Genomic DNA, 14,987 nt, shown 5'->3' with positions numbered 1-14,987 from the left:
AGTAGCATTTAGGTAATTTTGTCAAAAACTGTTCATAATATTATGTTTCTTTGAAAAATAAAAATTAATTTGTTTAAATATGTAAAATAATGTCGATTTTTATAATAAAGTAATATGCTGATGTTTGTTTCTTCATCAACTTTTGAAACATATTTTGTTACTGAAACCTATAGTAACTTATATCATTATAAAGTCTTAAAGTCTTGTTTATTTTATTTAGAACAATAACTATTTGATACGTTTTATAATACAAAACACACGCTGTTTTCTACTTAAACAAAACATGAGAGATGTGAGAATCCGATTGCTAAAACGGTTGCGACAGTTCCTGATAAATATCTTTTTTTCTGGTTATGTTTTTTCCCTTTCTTGTAATTTCTCAGTTATTCGTTTGTCAGTTTTATTAAAAAAAAAAAAATAAAGAAAAAAGAACAAAAACCCAGAACCTAATTAACCTTTATGCAAATGTTAACAATCCTAAGCAATACCCGGGCGGTAAGATGCTTCATTCTCCTATGCAGTGCACTGGACGCTCAGCCCACGGTACGTTAACATAAGCGGGGATTGGAAGGTGTACCTGTCACCAACCCTTAGATCTCCATTCAATCCGAATAAACACACCAAGAGCCTTATGAGGGTGGGGGCTTTTTGCTTAAGCACCTGTTTTTACACAAAAAGGTACTTGACTCAACAAATACATGTTGCACAGGGCCTAGGGTTAATACACAGTGCCTCTGGGGCCCAGTAACACAGGAATTCCTTCACTATCTATCTATCTATCTATCTATCTATCTATCTATCTATCTATCTATCTATCTATCTATCTATCTATCTATATATATATATATATATATATATATATATATATATATATATATATATACAGTTAGACCTACTTTGTTGACACAGTGCCATGCGTACTATTTGTCTGAATTGATATTGAAGTTTTCTGTTTAGAAAAAAGGTGGAAAATCAAGCAGTACTAAACTTTTTTTTTTCATTGAATGGAATTTAAAATGCACCTAAAGTTTACTGTCTGATTTTCACCCCGGCTCTCCTTTCTCGCAGTATATCAACAAAATATGCAAGCTTTACATTAAAAGGCTACTTTTCGCTGCCCTTAATTCCAGCCTAAACGGTTTTGCTCCGGGAGAAGAAATCTTTTCTAAAAAAGCCTTCAAGAAGAGAAGGGCATTATTGTTTTAATCCTCTTACCAGCAGTCATTTTAAGACAGGGGTTTTTGGAGGCTGAAATGGCGTCTTGTCTCCCCAATCCCATCCTAAATCCTTCAGGGCCGGGAGAGATTCTAAAGGCAGCACCCTGGCATCTATTAACGAGCTCTCTAAAGGCTTTGCGTCGCGCTTTCTGCTGCAATGGCACGACAAAGCTGAAAAGCAAATAAAACGAACGCTTGAGTTAATCTTAAAATACACCAAAGAACTGGAGCCATACTATCCCATTGCTGTACCTGCAAGCAACAAAAACGGCTATCTACCTATCTATCTATCTATAGCCTTTCAATGATGAAACGAACTTCTTTCTTTCTTTCTTTCTTTCTTTCTTTCTTTTCCTTTTTTTCCCAGTGCCTGAACAAAATTACTATTAGCCATGCTCTACCTCCCAGTTGCAAAAAACTAAAAAACTATATTGCACTACAAACAAGCGCATGCACCAGGTTAGTATGAAAATATGATTTGGTAATCACCTCGTTCATATCCACTGAACGTATTGGACTGTTGTTCATTGTGCAACATTCTCCTTGATCTATAACCCCTTATATAATATGACTATTTCACGTACAAAATACAGACACCATTACCATTACTATTAATAATAATGGAACTACTACAACTACTGCTACTGCTGCTGCTAAAACTATTGCAACTAATAATAATAATAATAATAATAATAATAATAATAATAATAATAATAATAATAATAATAATGGAAACAAAAAAGTATTTACAAATAATTATTTTAGATGCTCTTTCTTTCTTTCTTTCTTTCTTTCTTTCTTTCTTTCTTTCTTTCTTTCCTTGAGACTTAAAAAAACGAAAACAATGTAGCATATTTAGCTCCAAGTTCAGAATCCCTATAGGTATGTACTGGCTAGTTACACCTGGGGCCGTCTGCGTAAATGAATGCATACTATAGCTACAGGCTTAAAGGGGGTGGTCGACTATAGAAAAAAAAGCTGTCTTCCTTGTTTGATTGACAGAGCAAATGGCCACTGACAATCTTGCGTGGTTCCTCGAGCGCCGCGAAGCTCTTTTAAAAATCCTTCCTCAATACTTGCCCCGGTAGATGGCAGCTTCTCAGATACTGGGTGACTCGAACAAGCCAATGGAGTGAGCGACACGCAGAAAGAGCCGCGTGAGTGTATTTCAGGAAAAGCGAGAGTATAAGGGGAGGACTCGCAGGCAGCTGAGGCTAACACAGATAGAAATACTGGGCAAGGAACCGAGCTGGGTGCAAGACCCCAGTGACTTATTCAAACAGCGATACCTTTATATTTAATAAAAAGATCAACAAGACGGCAGCATACAGCGCAGTTTCCTTTCTAAGGACTGTATTGGGAGAGATACTTGAAGGGTAAGAACTTTAGGGTTTTTTTTTCAAGAAGTGTGCAGAGTTTGAAACTGTCATGTGATTTTAATATTTTTGATTTTACAGGATTTGTATACAGGCTACCATTGTGATGGCAAACCGATAGACTCCACTTTATATTTACACTGTGTTAAACAAATAGTTATTTACAAATTGGTTTTATTTTGTGATTTGGTGCGGGGAGTTTTACTTGAGGGTGTTTTTGTGTTAATATTGAACTACTACAAATAATAGAATACAATAACAAAAACAATAACATAAAATTACAAAATTACAACCATTAGCATATTAAATGTGGTTTATGCCTGTGTCCTAATGTAGAAGTTGGGTAAATATGATTTAAAAAGTTTGGGTGAGTTGCCTCATTGGAGCTCTGTCCTTTTCCAAATCTGAGAAAGCAAACACCACCAATAAAAAATAACTTTATTCATGTATTTACTGTGTTTACTGTAAAGTATTTACTCACTGTCAAGCAAGTTGTCACACTGACCTTCCATGGTAGAATTGAGCCAATTTAGTAATAGCCTAAGTCTTATAAATATTAATTTGCTATAAAACACATTTTAAAAGACATAATTGCAAACAACACAAAATTCACTGACATACGTTTGAAAAAAAAAGCCATTAAAATCGTTTTTATATACTTTTTTGTTGTGTATAGTGTATAGTGTATAGTGTGTATTGAACTTGACTTGCCAGCTTTTGGTCATAAATAAATATTATGAATGGTAAATAAGAACAGATTGTCGCTTGTCATGCTCCCACATTGCCCAGGGCACGGGGCCTTTACAATAACACTTCTCCTAATTTAACGGGATCAAAGAGCAACACTGTAAATTCATGCCAATTTACATAATGATGTTTTAATAATCAAACAGCGTGGTGCGTTAGAGCCGGGGGCAGCCAGAGACATTCAGCGACGTAAAAGAGGATGGATAGATACTCCGAGGGGTTTGTAAATATATATCATGCCCGGGGCTTTACAATATGCTATCCTGAAGCTTTTTTTAAAAAATGTTTAATTAAGTAGATTAAGGAAATCTTCTAACATTTAAATAACGTTTAGGCGCAACCGGTCACTATCTTTAAATGCAATATCTAAACTAAAATGAATACCAACCCGAATATCATTTAGCACAATTTGACAGTTAGCTGAACGAAGGAAAGCGTTAAAAGTTGTTGAAAGTTTTCTACTATGCTTCAATAACTGGAACACTTCATATAACTGTTATGTAGCCAATTATTGTCTGTGGGACCAGAACAGACTATCTTCCGGGTATGAATTATGTTAAAAAAAAGAAGGGAGCCGCGTAGCCGCTGTGGCAGTCCTGGTGATAAATGAAGGGCTCCGAAGTCGAAACCTATTTCTACCTCCATTAGATGGAAAACCAAATGGGGATCAACGTGCATATTTTACAGGCAGGGATCTCATACATCTCAGCTAGGAACCCCCCGGGCTATGGGATAGGAGCCATGAGGGGGGAGAAAACGGCGTCCATTCACCACAAATACTTCGGGAGAAAAGCTAATGTTTAGCAGAACACTTTCTGTCCAGTCCCGTCAACTATTCTCTTACGCATCAAGATCGCATCTATCAGAGGCGATGCAGTGACTTAATTGTGCGGCGATAAGAACACTGCAGTATAGATTGATATGTGGATAGATAGTTGTGATGATCTTCTACAGAATTCACGTAGGAAGTATCACTGTTTATTTAAATATGCTCTGCATCACTTTGAAACTTAATATAACGGAGATGCATATTTGTTTATTCAAATGTTGTCTAGTTAAATATTTTTTGGTCTAGAAATCCTGTCCGGTTTCAGTATCATGATGTCTAATAATGATGAGATTAAATTATAGGAAGGTTACCGATAGAAAGTTGCATGTTATTATTATTATTTATTTCTTAGCAGACGACCTTATCCAGGGCGACTTACAATTGTTACAAGATATCACATTATTTTTACATACAATTACCCATTTATGCATTTGAGTTTTTACTGGAGCAATCTAGGTAAAGTACCTTGCTCAAGGGTACAGCAGCAGTGTCCCCCCACCAGGGATTGAACCCACGACCCTCCGGTCCAGAGTCCAGAGCCCCTAACCACTACTCCACACTGCTGCACACATGTAAATGTGTATATTTTCCTTCTTTGTTCGTTGCCCTTGTACTATTGCCTGGAATCGTTTGAGATTGTGGAATGAATAAACACTTTTTTTTTAAAAAATAAGACAAAAAATCAATGGCGTGAAAACACGTTTCAAACTAATGAAAAAAGTAAATATTTGCAACCAAAGTTAAAAAATAAGCCAATCAAATGAATTGGCTACGTAAATTTAGTTATTGCCTTTAATATAAATGATCCTGTTGTATATTAATTCGTGGGACATTCCACGCGGATAGATATGCCTATAATGTTTAATTAATATAGCCTAATATGAATGAATTATTACTGGCACTTATATATGTGTAACCTGTAAAAGTCTGCATGCATGACATGATAAATATGAAAATTGATGCGTATACAGTTAACTCTTGAAAATGTATTTAATCTCTCGATTGTATTGTCTGTGTATAGCCTATGCTAGACCAACTACTACTACAATAATAATAATAATAATAATAATAATAATAATAATAATAATAATAATAATAATAATAATGTAACTAGAAAAGGTACAAAACCATATTAATTAAAACAAATAGAAATTACTGAAGTAGAAACAAGCCAAGCAGAACCTTATTTTACAGTTAATAATCAAGCTGTTTAATAAAAAGCCATGTGTTGTAAATTTAGATTTAGATTAAAAAATAGAGAATTTACAGCTCAGCCTGGCGTGTGACACAGAGCAATAAAAAAATAATGAGTGCAAATCAAAAACTAATTGAAAACATTACAGGTTCAAATTCAATTATATACCAGACTCAACCTATCGGGTAACAATGGGTTGATTTCATTATGCACGAGTCCCAGGTCAGTGCAGTACGGTAATTGTAAAAAGATAAGTCTACTGACTGTGACAATTATATTTAGTTTAAAAAGGTTAGGAAGCGCATAGGGATTTTTTTCTTTCCCAAAGCATTGAAAAACATTCACTGCGGTTTATTGATTACACCCTGTAATAAATATGGTATTTTTGACGTTTTCAGAGCCTTTACATTCTTCTTCTTCTTCTTCTTCTTCTTCTTCTTCTTCTTCTTCTTCATCTTCTTCTGCTACCACTACTACTCCTACTAATAAGTATTCATGATGTATTTTGTACCTTTTTGTGTCACTGCCTGTGCATGTAGTTGCATGATTATTTATGTTTGGCCCTATACTAATGCAAGAAATGACAGAACATACATATCTGAACAACATCAGTAGTCACAATTTATATTTATGAACACCAATAATTCTCAATATCGACTTTTCCAAATTATTAATATTAATAACCAAAAGCCCAGCCATGCCCGTTGGCGGATTTTAATATTTCAAACGTGTTTTCATTTTTTTTTTAAAACAACAAGGCTATATATATATTTTTCTTTTCGGGGCATTTTTCTAATTATCATTTAGCCTAAATGTGACAGCCCTCTAAATATCTCAATTAATACTAATTAGCATATCTGAATATCTCTTGTCTTTTGGGGACCCTCCAAATTAATTAATTAAAGCGCAATCATTCAAATTAAAAGTTACAATAACTCAAAAGGTCAAAATGAGTGGGGTGACCTATACTAAAACCCTAAAACAAGTTGCTAAAAGACACACGTACAGTCAGCGGCTTGCATGTTCGGATTAAGAAGGCTGTAGTTTGCTCTTCATATGAACGCATGCATGTACAGCATGTTGGGTAAACAAACAAGTCTAATTTATAATCTTCCACAAACGTTTATCTAAAATCGACATCCACTATTGAATTATCTATGAATTATCTTAACATTTCTCAAAAGTCTACTTGCACTATTTACCTACTTCTCTTTCTATGTAGAGGTCTGTAACAGTGAAATTAATTCATAGACGCAATCTTAAATGGAACTCGACACAGTTATTTGAATATTAAACATTTGTTCTTAATCAACATTAATGCATAGTAAAGTTTTTTTTGTTTTTTTTAAAGCGCGACGTGACCATTTGCTGAATCCTCTGATATTAAATCTGGACGTTTTAAAGGAAACATTCCTGCGGAGCTCTCGTGGCCAGCTCGAGTCCCCAGATGCCAAGCATTCACTGTAGATTTATACATTTTCCTCGCGATCCCTTTACGGTTCCAGCTGGTTGGCGCTCTAAGACATTCTATTTTGCCAAAACGCGGGATAGTTAATACATATCTAATCATGTCCCCCAGCAATGGAAGATATTTTAAAAAAACGGAACCGTTAAAGCCAAAACCACTGAAATATAAATATTGAAAGGTCACATATTAGGTTACTGTAGAAACCTGTAGTAGCCATATACAACACAACACCAGAAACAAACGCTACTTTGTGAGTTCACATTGAGCATGTGGATAGGACTTTACAACAGGCTCCTTTTCTTATGTCTGGGAAGTAATATTGATCAGAATTATCTCTCTGTTTGTCCCTGTTATTTGCCTTCTCTTTACCTTTTTCTATATGATATTTTTCTATGGCCTATCCTATTTGTTTTCTGTACAGTCCTTTTTTATTATTTGTTCTGTTTTAGGAGGATCTTTCAATTTCAATTGTCTGCCTTCACATTGGTTTTTTTTTAAGGTTTTAGAAAATTAGACTTTCTTTCTAACATGAACACACATCATTTCAAAAGAAGCATATTATTAACTGTTCATGGCATGGAAACACGAACAAATATATACATATATGACTGATTGTGTGCAGGGTACTGGGGTAAGGGGTTCCAAGTCTATTATATCACAAAAATGGGATTACAATTTAAAGGAAGCTAATAATTAAAGGCGTGTACTATATTAGACTTTAGACCTTTCTGTCTAACTAACAGGTGTTTGGAACATTGAGCAACGTCATGAATTGCATGGTATTTTTGAGTGAAGCCATAATAGCAGCTTTGATTTGTCCATCAGGGCATCCTGGCGTGGCTGATAAGCTATTTACCACAGATCTTAATATAATTTAAAATAGCTTCTTAAAAAACAAATACAAATAAGTAAAGGTTTAGGGGGATTTGTGTTACTGCAATCACGGCCAAATGGAGTGCTTCAATTCTCTCAAAACTCATCAGTCACACTACATTAACTGGAACACAGCTAATTATCCCAATTAGAAGCCTGATTTATAATTAATGGCTTGGGCCAAGTAATAATTGGATGTTAATGGATAACAGTTTTGTCTGAAGAAGATTTAAGCTTTCTTGCTCCTATCCCCAAAGGCAGGTTTGCCTTTCCGCGCTTTTTGCTACAAACACAAAGCAAATGATCAAAGAAATCTGTTATTAGCTGATTCAATGAAAACAATTAGAGAGAGAGATATCAGCCTTGGAGAATTTGCGCGGACAAGGACAATCACACCGGGTCTGGCACTCAGCAACCCTGGGACCCACCGGGCGGTACTTAACTTGGCTCAGGGTGATCATTAGTGTCTTACTGGGGGTAATTCACACATACTGATTTCATAGACCCACTATGGATTCCGAGTTTGAACGTCATTTATGGCTGGTTTCACAGACCCAGATTAGCACTAATCTTGGTTTATTTTACCTAAATTAACATTGGGTAGTCCAGGACTAGTACTAATCAGGGTCTGTGAAACCAGCCAGCAATGTTTAAGTTTTCTGTGGTTCAGGGTGCCATGGCTGTAGAACAGGGTCATTTATTCCCAGATCTCAGACAGTTCCTAAATCTCACAACAAATGATGCTGGGGTACAGCGGGGAGAAGAGTTCTCCATTAAAAGTGCCTGTAGTTAGTACGAATAAAGGGTAAACCTTTCAAACAATATCATATAGGTGCATGTTTTATCTAAAGGGGAAAAAAATCACTTTTTAAAGGGGACAAAAACAATTAAAGGGGGGGGGGGGGGGGAGTGAATTCTTGTTTTGCAGATTTTGTCAAATTAGAGGCATCTATAGTGCTTGTGGCAAGGATCGGCTTGCCTGCTTGCTTAATGAAATATAAAGATTATTTTAACCACAGTAAGCACAATTTATCTGGTTTAAAAAAAAACAGCCACCTCCTTGATAAATGGCCTTCTAATTACAACAACAAAAATGCTTACGTGAGTGCTTTTGAATAATTGATGAATTCCTTCTTTTTGTATATCAAGTCTTTCGAAGCATACAGACTCCTGAAGTACGCCGCTGTACACGGCTCCTAGTCTAAATGCCTGTAGTGTTATCTTGCTTGTCCTCCCTTATATAACTGGTTGACCTGTGCCACAACAAGGAAACACAGAATGTACTTGATCCGTAAAATGCTCATGCTCCAAATGTAATTTTTTTTATTGTATTGTACAGTATACAACACATACTAGTAGGAAGAAATCATTTGAAGAGACTTTTAAATACCCCTGTGTGCTGACAATGCTGTATTTCGCTTGTCTTCCCCAGGCAAGGTAACCATGCAGCACTATGGAGTAAACGGCTATTCTCTCCATGCCATGAATTCCCTGAGCGCAATGTACAACCTCCATCAGCAGGCGGCGCAACAGGCTCAGCATGCCCCTGACTATAGGCCCTCTGTGCATGCCCTCACCCTGGCAGAGAGACTGGCTGGTAAGGAACAGCTTCATATACAAAGATCTCCAGAGGAATGGTTTAACTAGGGAGGTGTTCAGTGCCCTGGGGTTCTCTGGTCCTCATGGGGTCTTATGTCTTTGTTCCAACCAGACCTCACAAAAATAATGTAATTATTATAATGAAGCCTGATCTTAATATACTAAATACTGGTTAGCTGAACTTTAAGCCCCACGTTAGTATGGACCCAGTGCAATAAAATGGATTACACAATACCTTTCGTTTTCCATTTATCTTAGTTGTTCAAAAGAGTGAATTTGCTTTCCGGCTTCTTTCACATGGTCGAGAAAGCATTGCAAGTCCAGTATACTAATTTAGATCATTTAGATGTCCTATGTCATTCTATTGGAATTCGTTATGAATCTGTGGGCTTTGTTGTATGTTACACCAGCAGTAGAACTAGAAAATCCGCCTCAAATTCATAAGCCACTTGGGTGATATTTCTATGATATTTCATAGCAGCCTAGAAAAAACTTGACACACTACAGAATGGTGTGGAGAGAGGCATGAGATGCAGGAGTTCTGGGGACCTTTCCTTTAATTAAACTGGCCACTTCTCTTCTCTTCCAACGGCTGTACATTTCAAGACATCATCCTGGAGGCTCGCTACGGCTCCCAGCACCGGAAGCAGCGCCGCAGTCGCACTGCCTTCACCGCACAGCAGCTTGAGGCGCTGGAGAAGACCTTCCAGAAGACCCATTACCCTGACGTGGTGATGAGGGAGCGCCTGGCCATGTGCACCAACCTCCCAGAGGCTCGCGTCCAGGTACACAGGCTATGAGAAATCATTCTTATTATTATTTTTAAAAAAGGAATAGACACAATGATAATAATAATCAAAAAATGAACTAAAGATGGGCAAAGTCTTGTTGACCATTGTCCACTCCACCTGGTCAACAACGAACACAAAAATGAACACAAAAACTTACTAAGTGACCGGTGTACCGAACACCCCACTTTCAACTGGAAGTACGTTTTAAACAAAGCACAGTTTGTTTTTCAAGCCAAAGGAGGCTGAATGTCTGAGCAAAGTAAAATAAAATAAAAACAAGCACTATGTTAACCCATGTTTTCATGGGTGTTTTTGCTACAGTTCCAATTTCGATGGTAACTTTAATGTAGCCTTTGTATCATTCTCCAGATTGAGGATGTAGATAGCAATTGTACACATTTATTAAACTATTGAAAACTCATTTTCAGAGTTATGGACATTTCAGACTTACAAAAACCTCCATTCCCAAGGTGTGCGTAACGGAGGTTCTACTGTGTGTATATATATATATATATATATATATATATATATACACATATTGCAGAGATTGTTGGGAAAGGAAATGAAAGAACCAAGAAACAAGAACAAACAGGAACTAATATAAACTTTTAGTCAACTCTGACACTCAGATGATCTGTGATTTTTTAAGAAGTCAGAGAGGCCCTATCCAATTATCATTCAATTTCACAATCTCTGTCTTCGTTTCTTCCAGGTTTGGTTCAAGAACCGCCGCGCCAAGTTCCGCAAGAAGCAGCGCAGCCTTCAGAAGGAGCAGCTGCTGAAGCAGAAGGAGGCGGAGGAGGGGAGTCCGGAGGGGAAAGAGGAGCTCGCTGCTGCTGCCACTGTCTCACAGTCCCAAACACACCCCTCCTCCTCCTCCTCCTCCTCTTCTTCGGAGACTGAGCGCCCTCCCCACCCCCTAGCAGCAGAACTCAGTGTGGAGGTTAACGTCACTTCGGCCGAGCAGTCCGGCAGTGAATCAGCTGCTGAGGACCACAACGACAAAGAGGAGTACAAACCACAGAGGGAGGAGCCAAAATGTGAGAAGAGCCCCGTCCCTGGAAACAAGACCCCACCCTGCAAGCGGGTTAGTCCCAAAGCAGGTCAGTAAGCAGCTCTTGAAACACTTGAAAGTGGCTAATAACAACTTTTACACATGCCAGCCTTTTTCATGTCACCTGACATCCTAAACCACACAATCCCATGGTCCCATTAGCTATCTGATTATCCAAGAATCCATCTAGAAACATTTTTTTCATAATAGACCAGCGGTTTACTACAAAGTGTTTCCAACAGTGGAGAAAGGAGTGTTTTAGTGCTACTGAATATTCTTAGAGATATGTAGAGCTGAGCATGGAGTGCTTAGCAATTTCTCAGAATTGGATTTCTCATTTTTACCATAAACACCCTGTGGAACTACTTTTGAGGTAGAGATTTGGAAATACGACTGCAGTGTTTGCAGAAGTGGCAGTTACTTTATAAAGAAAGGAATCTCTCACTATAAAGGTCACTGTTTGTATTTACTGTTGACACCACCAGAGTTTATCTGCCAGGCCAGATGACATCCATCTGCTAACAAGTCTTTCACCTGTCCCTGTATCCATGAGGCTTTCACTCCTAGCAGGGTTTCTATTGATTTCAAATGAAGCAATTGTCAATTCATGATGTATTCCAAGCCTTATTAGTATGAACTACCGCTTTACATCTACCACATGCCTGAGTTTCAAACAATCCAGGACCAAGTAGTATCAAATAACGTGGTTTCAAACTGTTCAGGCTCTGGGTTCATTGTGACATTGTGTTAGGGAGGGCAGATAAGCGTTAGATTATTTGTATTGCATATTAAGAATGTACATTTCCCCCCTCCTCCACCTCCACAGAGTCTCCTATCAGCGTCACGGTAACTCCGTCCTCCAGTGGTGGTAGCGGTGGGATGCCTCAGAGCAACTCGTACTCCTCGTCCCCGCTCAGCCTCTTCCGTCTTCAGGAGCAGTTCCGGCAGCACATGGCCGCCACTAACAACCTGGTGCACTACTCCTCCTTCGACATGGGGACCCCTCCTCCCGTGCCGTACCTGGGCATGAACGTCAACATGACGGCGCCACTGGGCTCCCTGCACTGCCAGTCCTACTACCAGTCCCTGTCCCACGCCCAGCAAGTGTGGACCAATCCTATTCTGCAGGCTTCCAGCAGCCTTCCCAGCCTCAACAGCAAGACCACCAGCATCGAGAACCTGCGGCTGCGAGCCAAGCAGCATGCCGCCTCGCTGGGCCTGGACACTCTCCCCAACTGACCTCCAGGCCCGCCACCGGACTGAGGGGCCAGGCCGGGGACACCCTGCGACTCTCTGTGACATCATCCCTGCCTCCCACGTGGAGCAATCTTATAGCTGTAGCACCCCCTTCTGTGCAGAGCTTGTTTTATTGCAGTCCGAGTTTTATCCTTTTTAGTATCCACTTGCACAGAGCAGAGGCTAAAGAGTTAATGCTTCTGTTGTGGTTATGTCACAGAGAGCTCACAACCAATGAAGGAAAAACATTCACTTTATTTATCCACAGTTACAATTTAAAGACACAATCCCTCATTTAAGTTCAGTGTCTGTATACAGTAAATTTGTCTCTGGATTGTAGAAAAGGGACCCTGCAAGAAATTATCTACTGTCCACTCCCTGTACACCAATGGGAAGGAGTCAAGATGAGCTGTTGCACTGCTGTACTTACAGTCATTAGTCACAGGGGGTGGCAGAGAGCTAAACCGGAAATTATTCAGTGTAACTACATAATACACACACACTGTATACTTCATTTTATTTTTACTGAACAGTTCAATTTAAAGTGCAGACTCTCGTGCTAATGATTTCTCAGCTTTGTAAATAGCTTTGTTTATCGTCTCTGGGCAGTGTGTTAAAGTCAGTGTTGCCTTCTTGAAGATTGTGAAAAAAAAAATATTGAATTATTTTTTAATTTCAACATTGTAGTATTATCTGAGAACAAAAAGGAAAATACAAGTAACACAAATTCTTCAACAACAATGTAATGTTTTGAAAAACAAACTAACAAAACCTGTGTCCCTCACTGGCCCAGAGTGTGAGAGGAATAGTCTATAATATCCATGTCATTTATTATTAGAAATGTAAGTGGTCTATCTGAACCATAGATATGGATTCTGTATATTATTGTCACTGGTTTACATGCCCTTGTTACTCCCAGAACATAAAACTTAGGTTGAGTATTAAGGCAATGGCAGCTAACAACTGTCTCATAATTTCTGACATAATCTAAACTGGATATATTTCTCATCCACTTAATTGGTAATGCTTCATTTGAATATGACCCAAGTAGCCTACATAAACGCTTCCAAAGTCAAGCATAACCTACAGTACCATGTCCTTACAGCTTTCCTAATAGATAGTCAAAATAACAATCATAAGGTCTGCCACCTTTGCTTTGCCAAATTACTTTTTCATGTGTTCTTATGGCTTGGTTCTAAAGTGGGTTATGATTAAGAAGTGCTTGTTAGAGGTAAGGTATTTTACAGAAATTGCATATGTTCTGGGTGAAACATTAGACCTCAGATTCAAAAATGTGAATTTGAATTTCATGAAGCAGTTGTGCATTATCATACAAGCGGGTCATGTATTTAAGCACTTCCTGTGTGGACAGGAACTTCCCCTGAAAGCACGTCTTACTAACCAGGAATTTCTGTCTCCCCTTTCCTGCATTTTCTTGTTGAGGACTCTGAGTTCTTCTTTTAAAAAATTGTAAACTATTTTATATGTGTATATATATATATATTTAAAAAAACACCTATCTGTAAATGTTAAACAATAAGGGAAGATAATGACTTGTTCAGTTGCAAGGTTGAGAAACATATGGGTGGAAGTGGTAACAGCTCTCTTTATATTAGGTTATCTTGAGTTGGCTTTGAGGCAACCAGTTAAACATCTGATAATGATAGGATTTGGGTCTGCCCATAGATTTCCATTCTGGCTGTGTTCATAGATAACAGTAAACACGATTTTATTGAGGGGGGGTCGCACATCCTATTAGAGTGGAAGCAGACACTGGAAAAATATAAAAGACCAATTAAGGTTTTACTAAGTTGATTACATATGTTTAAAAGTGATGATATCTTGATTAATCTTCAATAAAGTTATTATTTGAAGATATTTATACACAGTAGGCCTTTGAGTGTGCATCATTATTTACAAAGATGTGATGTCTTCTGTCCAAATGAAATATGAGTTCAGAAATTGATTTTTTTTTTTTTTTTTTGGTCTCATCTAAAATAGAAGCCACTCAACAGAACAGAGAATCCACTCTTCATACCACGGCATCAAAGGAACAACTAGGTGTTTGTTTTATTATTGACGTTTTTTTTTTTTCAACAACATAGTAATACAAAAACTGAAGAAAGAAGCTTCAATCCAGTCTGTTAAAAACAGTTGTCTCTTTACTGGACTGAAGTTTCTTTCATTTAAATAACATATCCGTGTACTGGAGTGAAAGGTATCCCACCCAATTATTATTATTTTGTTTATTTAGCAGACTCCTTTATCCAAGGCGACTTACAGAGACTAGGGTGTGTGAACTATGCATCAGCTGCAGAGTCACTTACAACTACGTCTCACCCGAAAGACGGAGCACAAGGAGGTTAAGTGACTTGCTCAGGGTCACACAATGAGTCAGTGGCTGAGGTGGGATTTGAACCGGGACCTCCTGGTTACAAGCCCGTTTCTTTAACCACTGGACCACACAGGACCACACAGCCTCCCAATGCAGCACCTAGCTCCAGTATTTCAATTCACTTTCACTTTAAACAGCAAGGCTGTAAGCTTTTGAAAATATCTCACAAAAGCACCTGTATTATATTACAGTGTATGCCAGGGTGCA

At 38.1% G+C, this 14,987-nt stretch overlaps 1 protein-coding gene and 1 long non-coding RNA gene across 2 annotated transcripts in view; one reads left to right on the top strand and one right to left on the bottom strand.

Moving 5' to 3' along the window:
* The window catches only part of LOC131738089 (uncharacterized), a 12,376-nt gene extending 10,848 nt beyond the window's left edge, over positions 1 to 1,528 (bottom strand). Inside the window, exon 1 of the long non-coding RNA XR_009329611.1 lies at positions 1,216 to 1,528. This is a non-coding gene — a long non-coding RNA (uncharacterized LOC131738089). The remainder of the gene's footprint in view (positions 1 to 1,215) is intronic.
* Positions 1,529 to 2,321: 793 nt separating this feature from the next.
* Positions 2,322 to 14,299, top strand: LOC117413630 (diencephalon/mesencephalon homeobox protein 1-A-like). Its single transcript, XM_034022861.3, has 5 exons — positions 2,322 to 2,593; positions 9,138 to 9,302; positions 9,911 to 10,089; positions 10,808 to 11,198; positions 11,976 to 14,299. Exons 2-5 carry the CDS (start codon positions 9,149 to 9,151, stop codon positions 12,386 to 12,388), a joined length of 1,137 nt encoding a protein of 378 aa, XP_033878752.3. The 5' UTR covers positions 2,322 to 2,593; positions 9,138 to 9,148; the 3' UTR covers positions 12,389 to 14,299.
* Positions 14,300 to 14,987: the final 688 nt, after the last annotated feature.

The sequence above is a fragment of the Acipenser ruthenus genome, chromosome 10, assembly GCF_902713425.1.
Source record: "Acipenser ruthenus chromosome 10, fAciRut3.2 maternal haplotype, whole genome shotgun sequence".
Classification (NCBI taxonomy): domain Eukaryota; kingdom Metazoa; phylum Chordata; class Actinopteri; order Acipenseriformes; family Acipenseridae; genus Acipenser; species Acipenser ruthenus.
The sequence above is the reverse complement of the archived record's forward strand: the minus strand, read 5'-3'. Positions and strand labels throughout refer to the sequence as shown.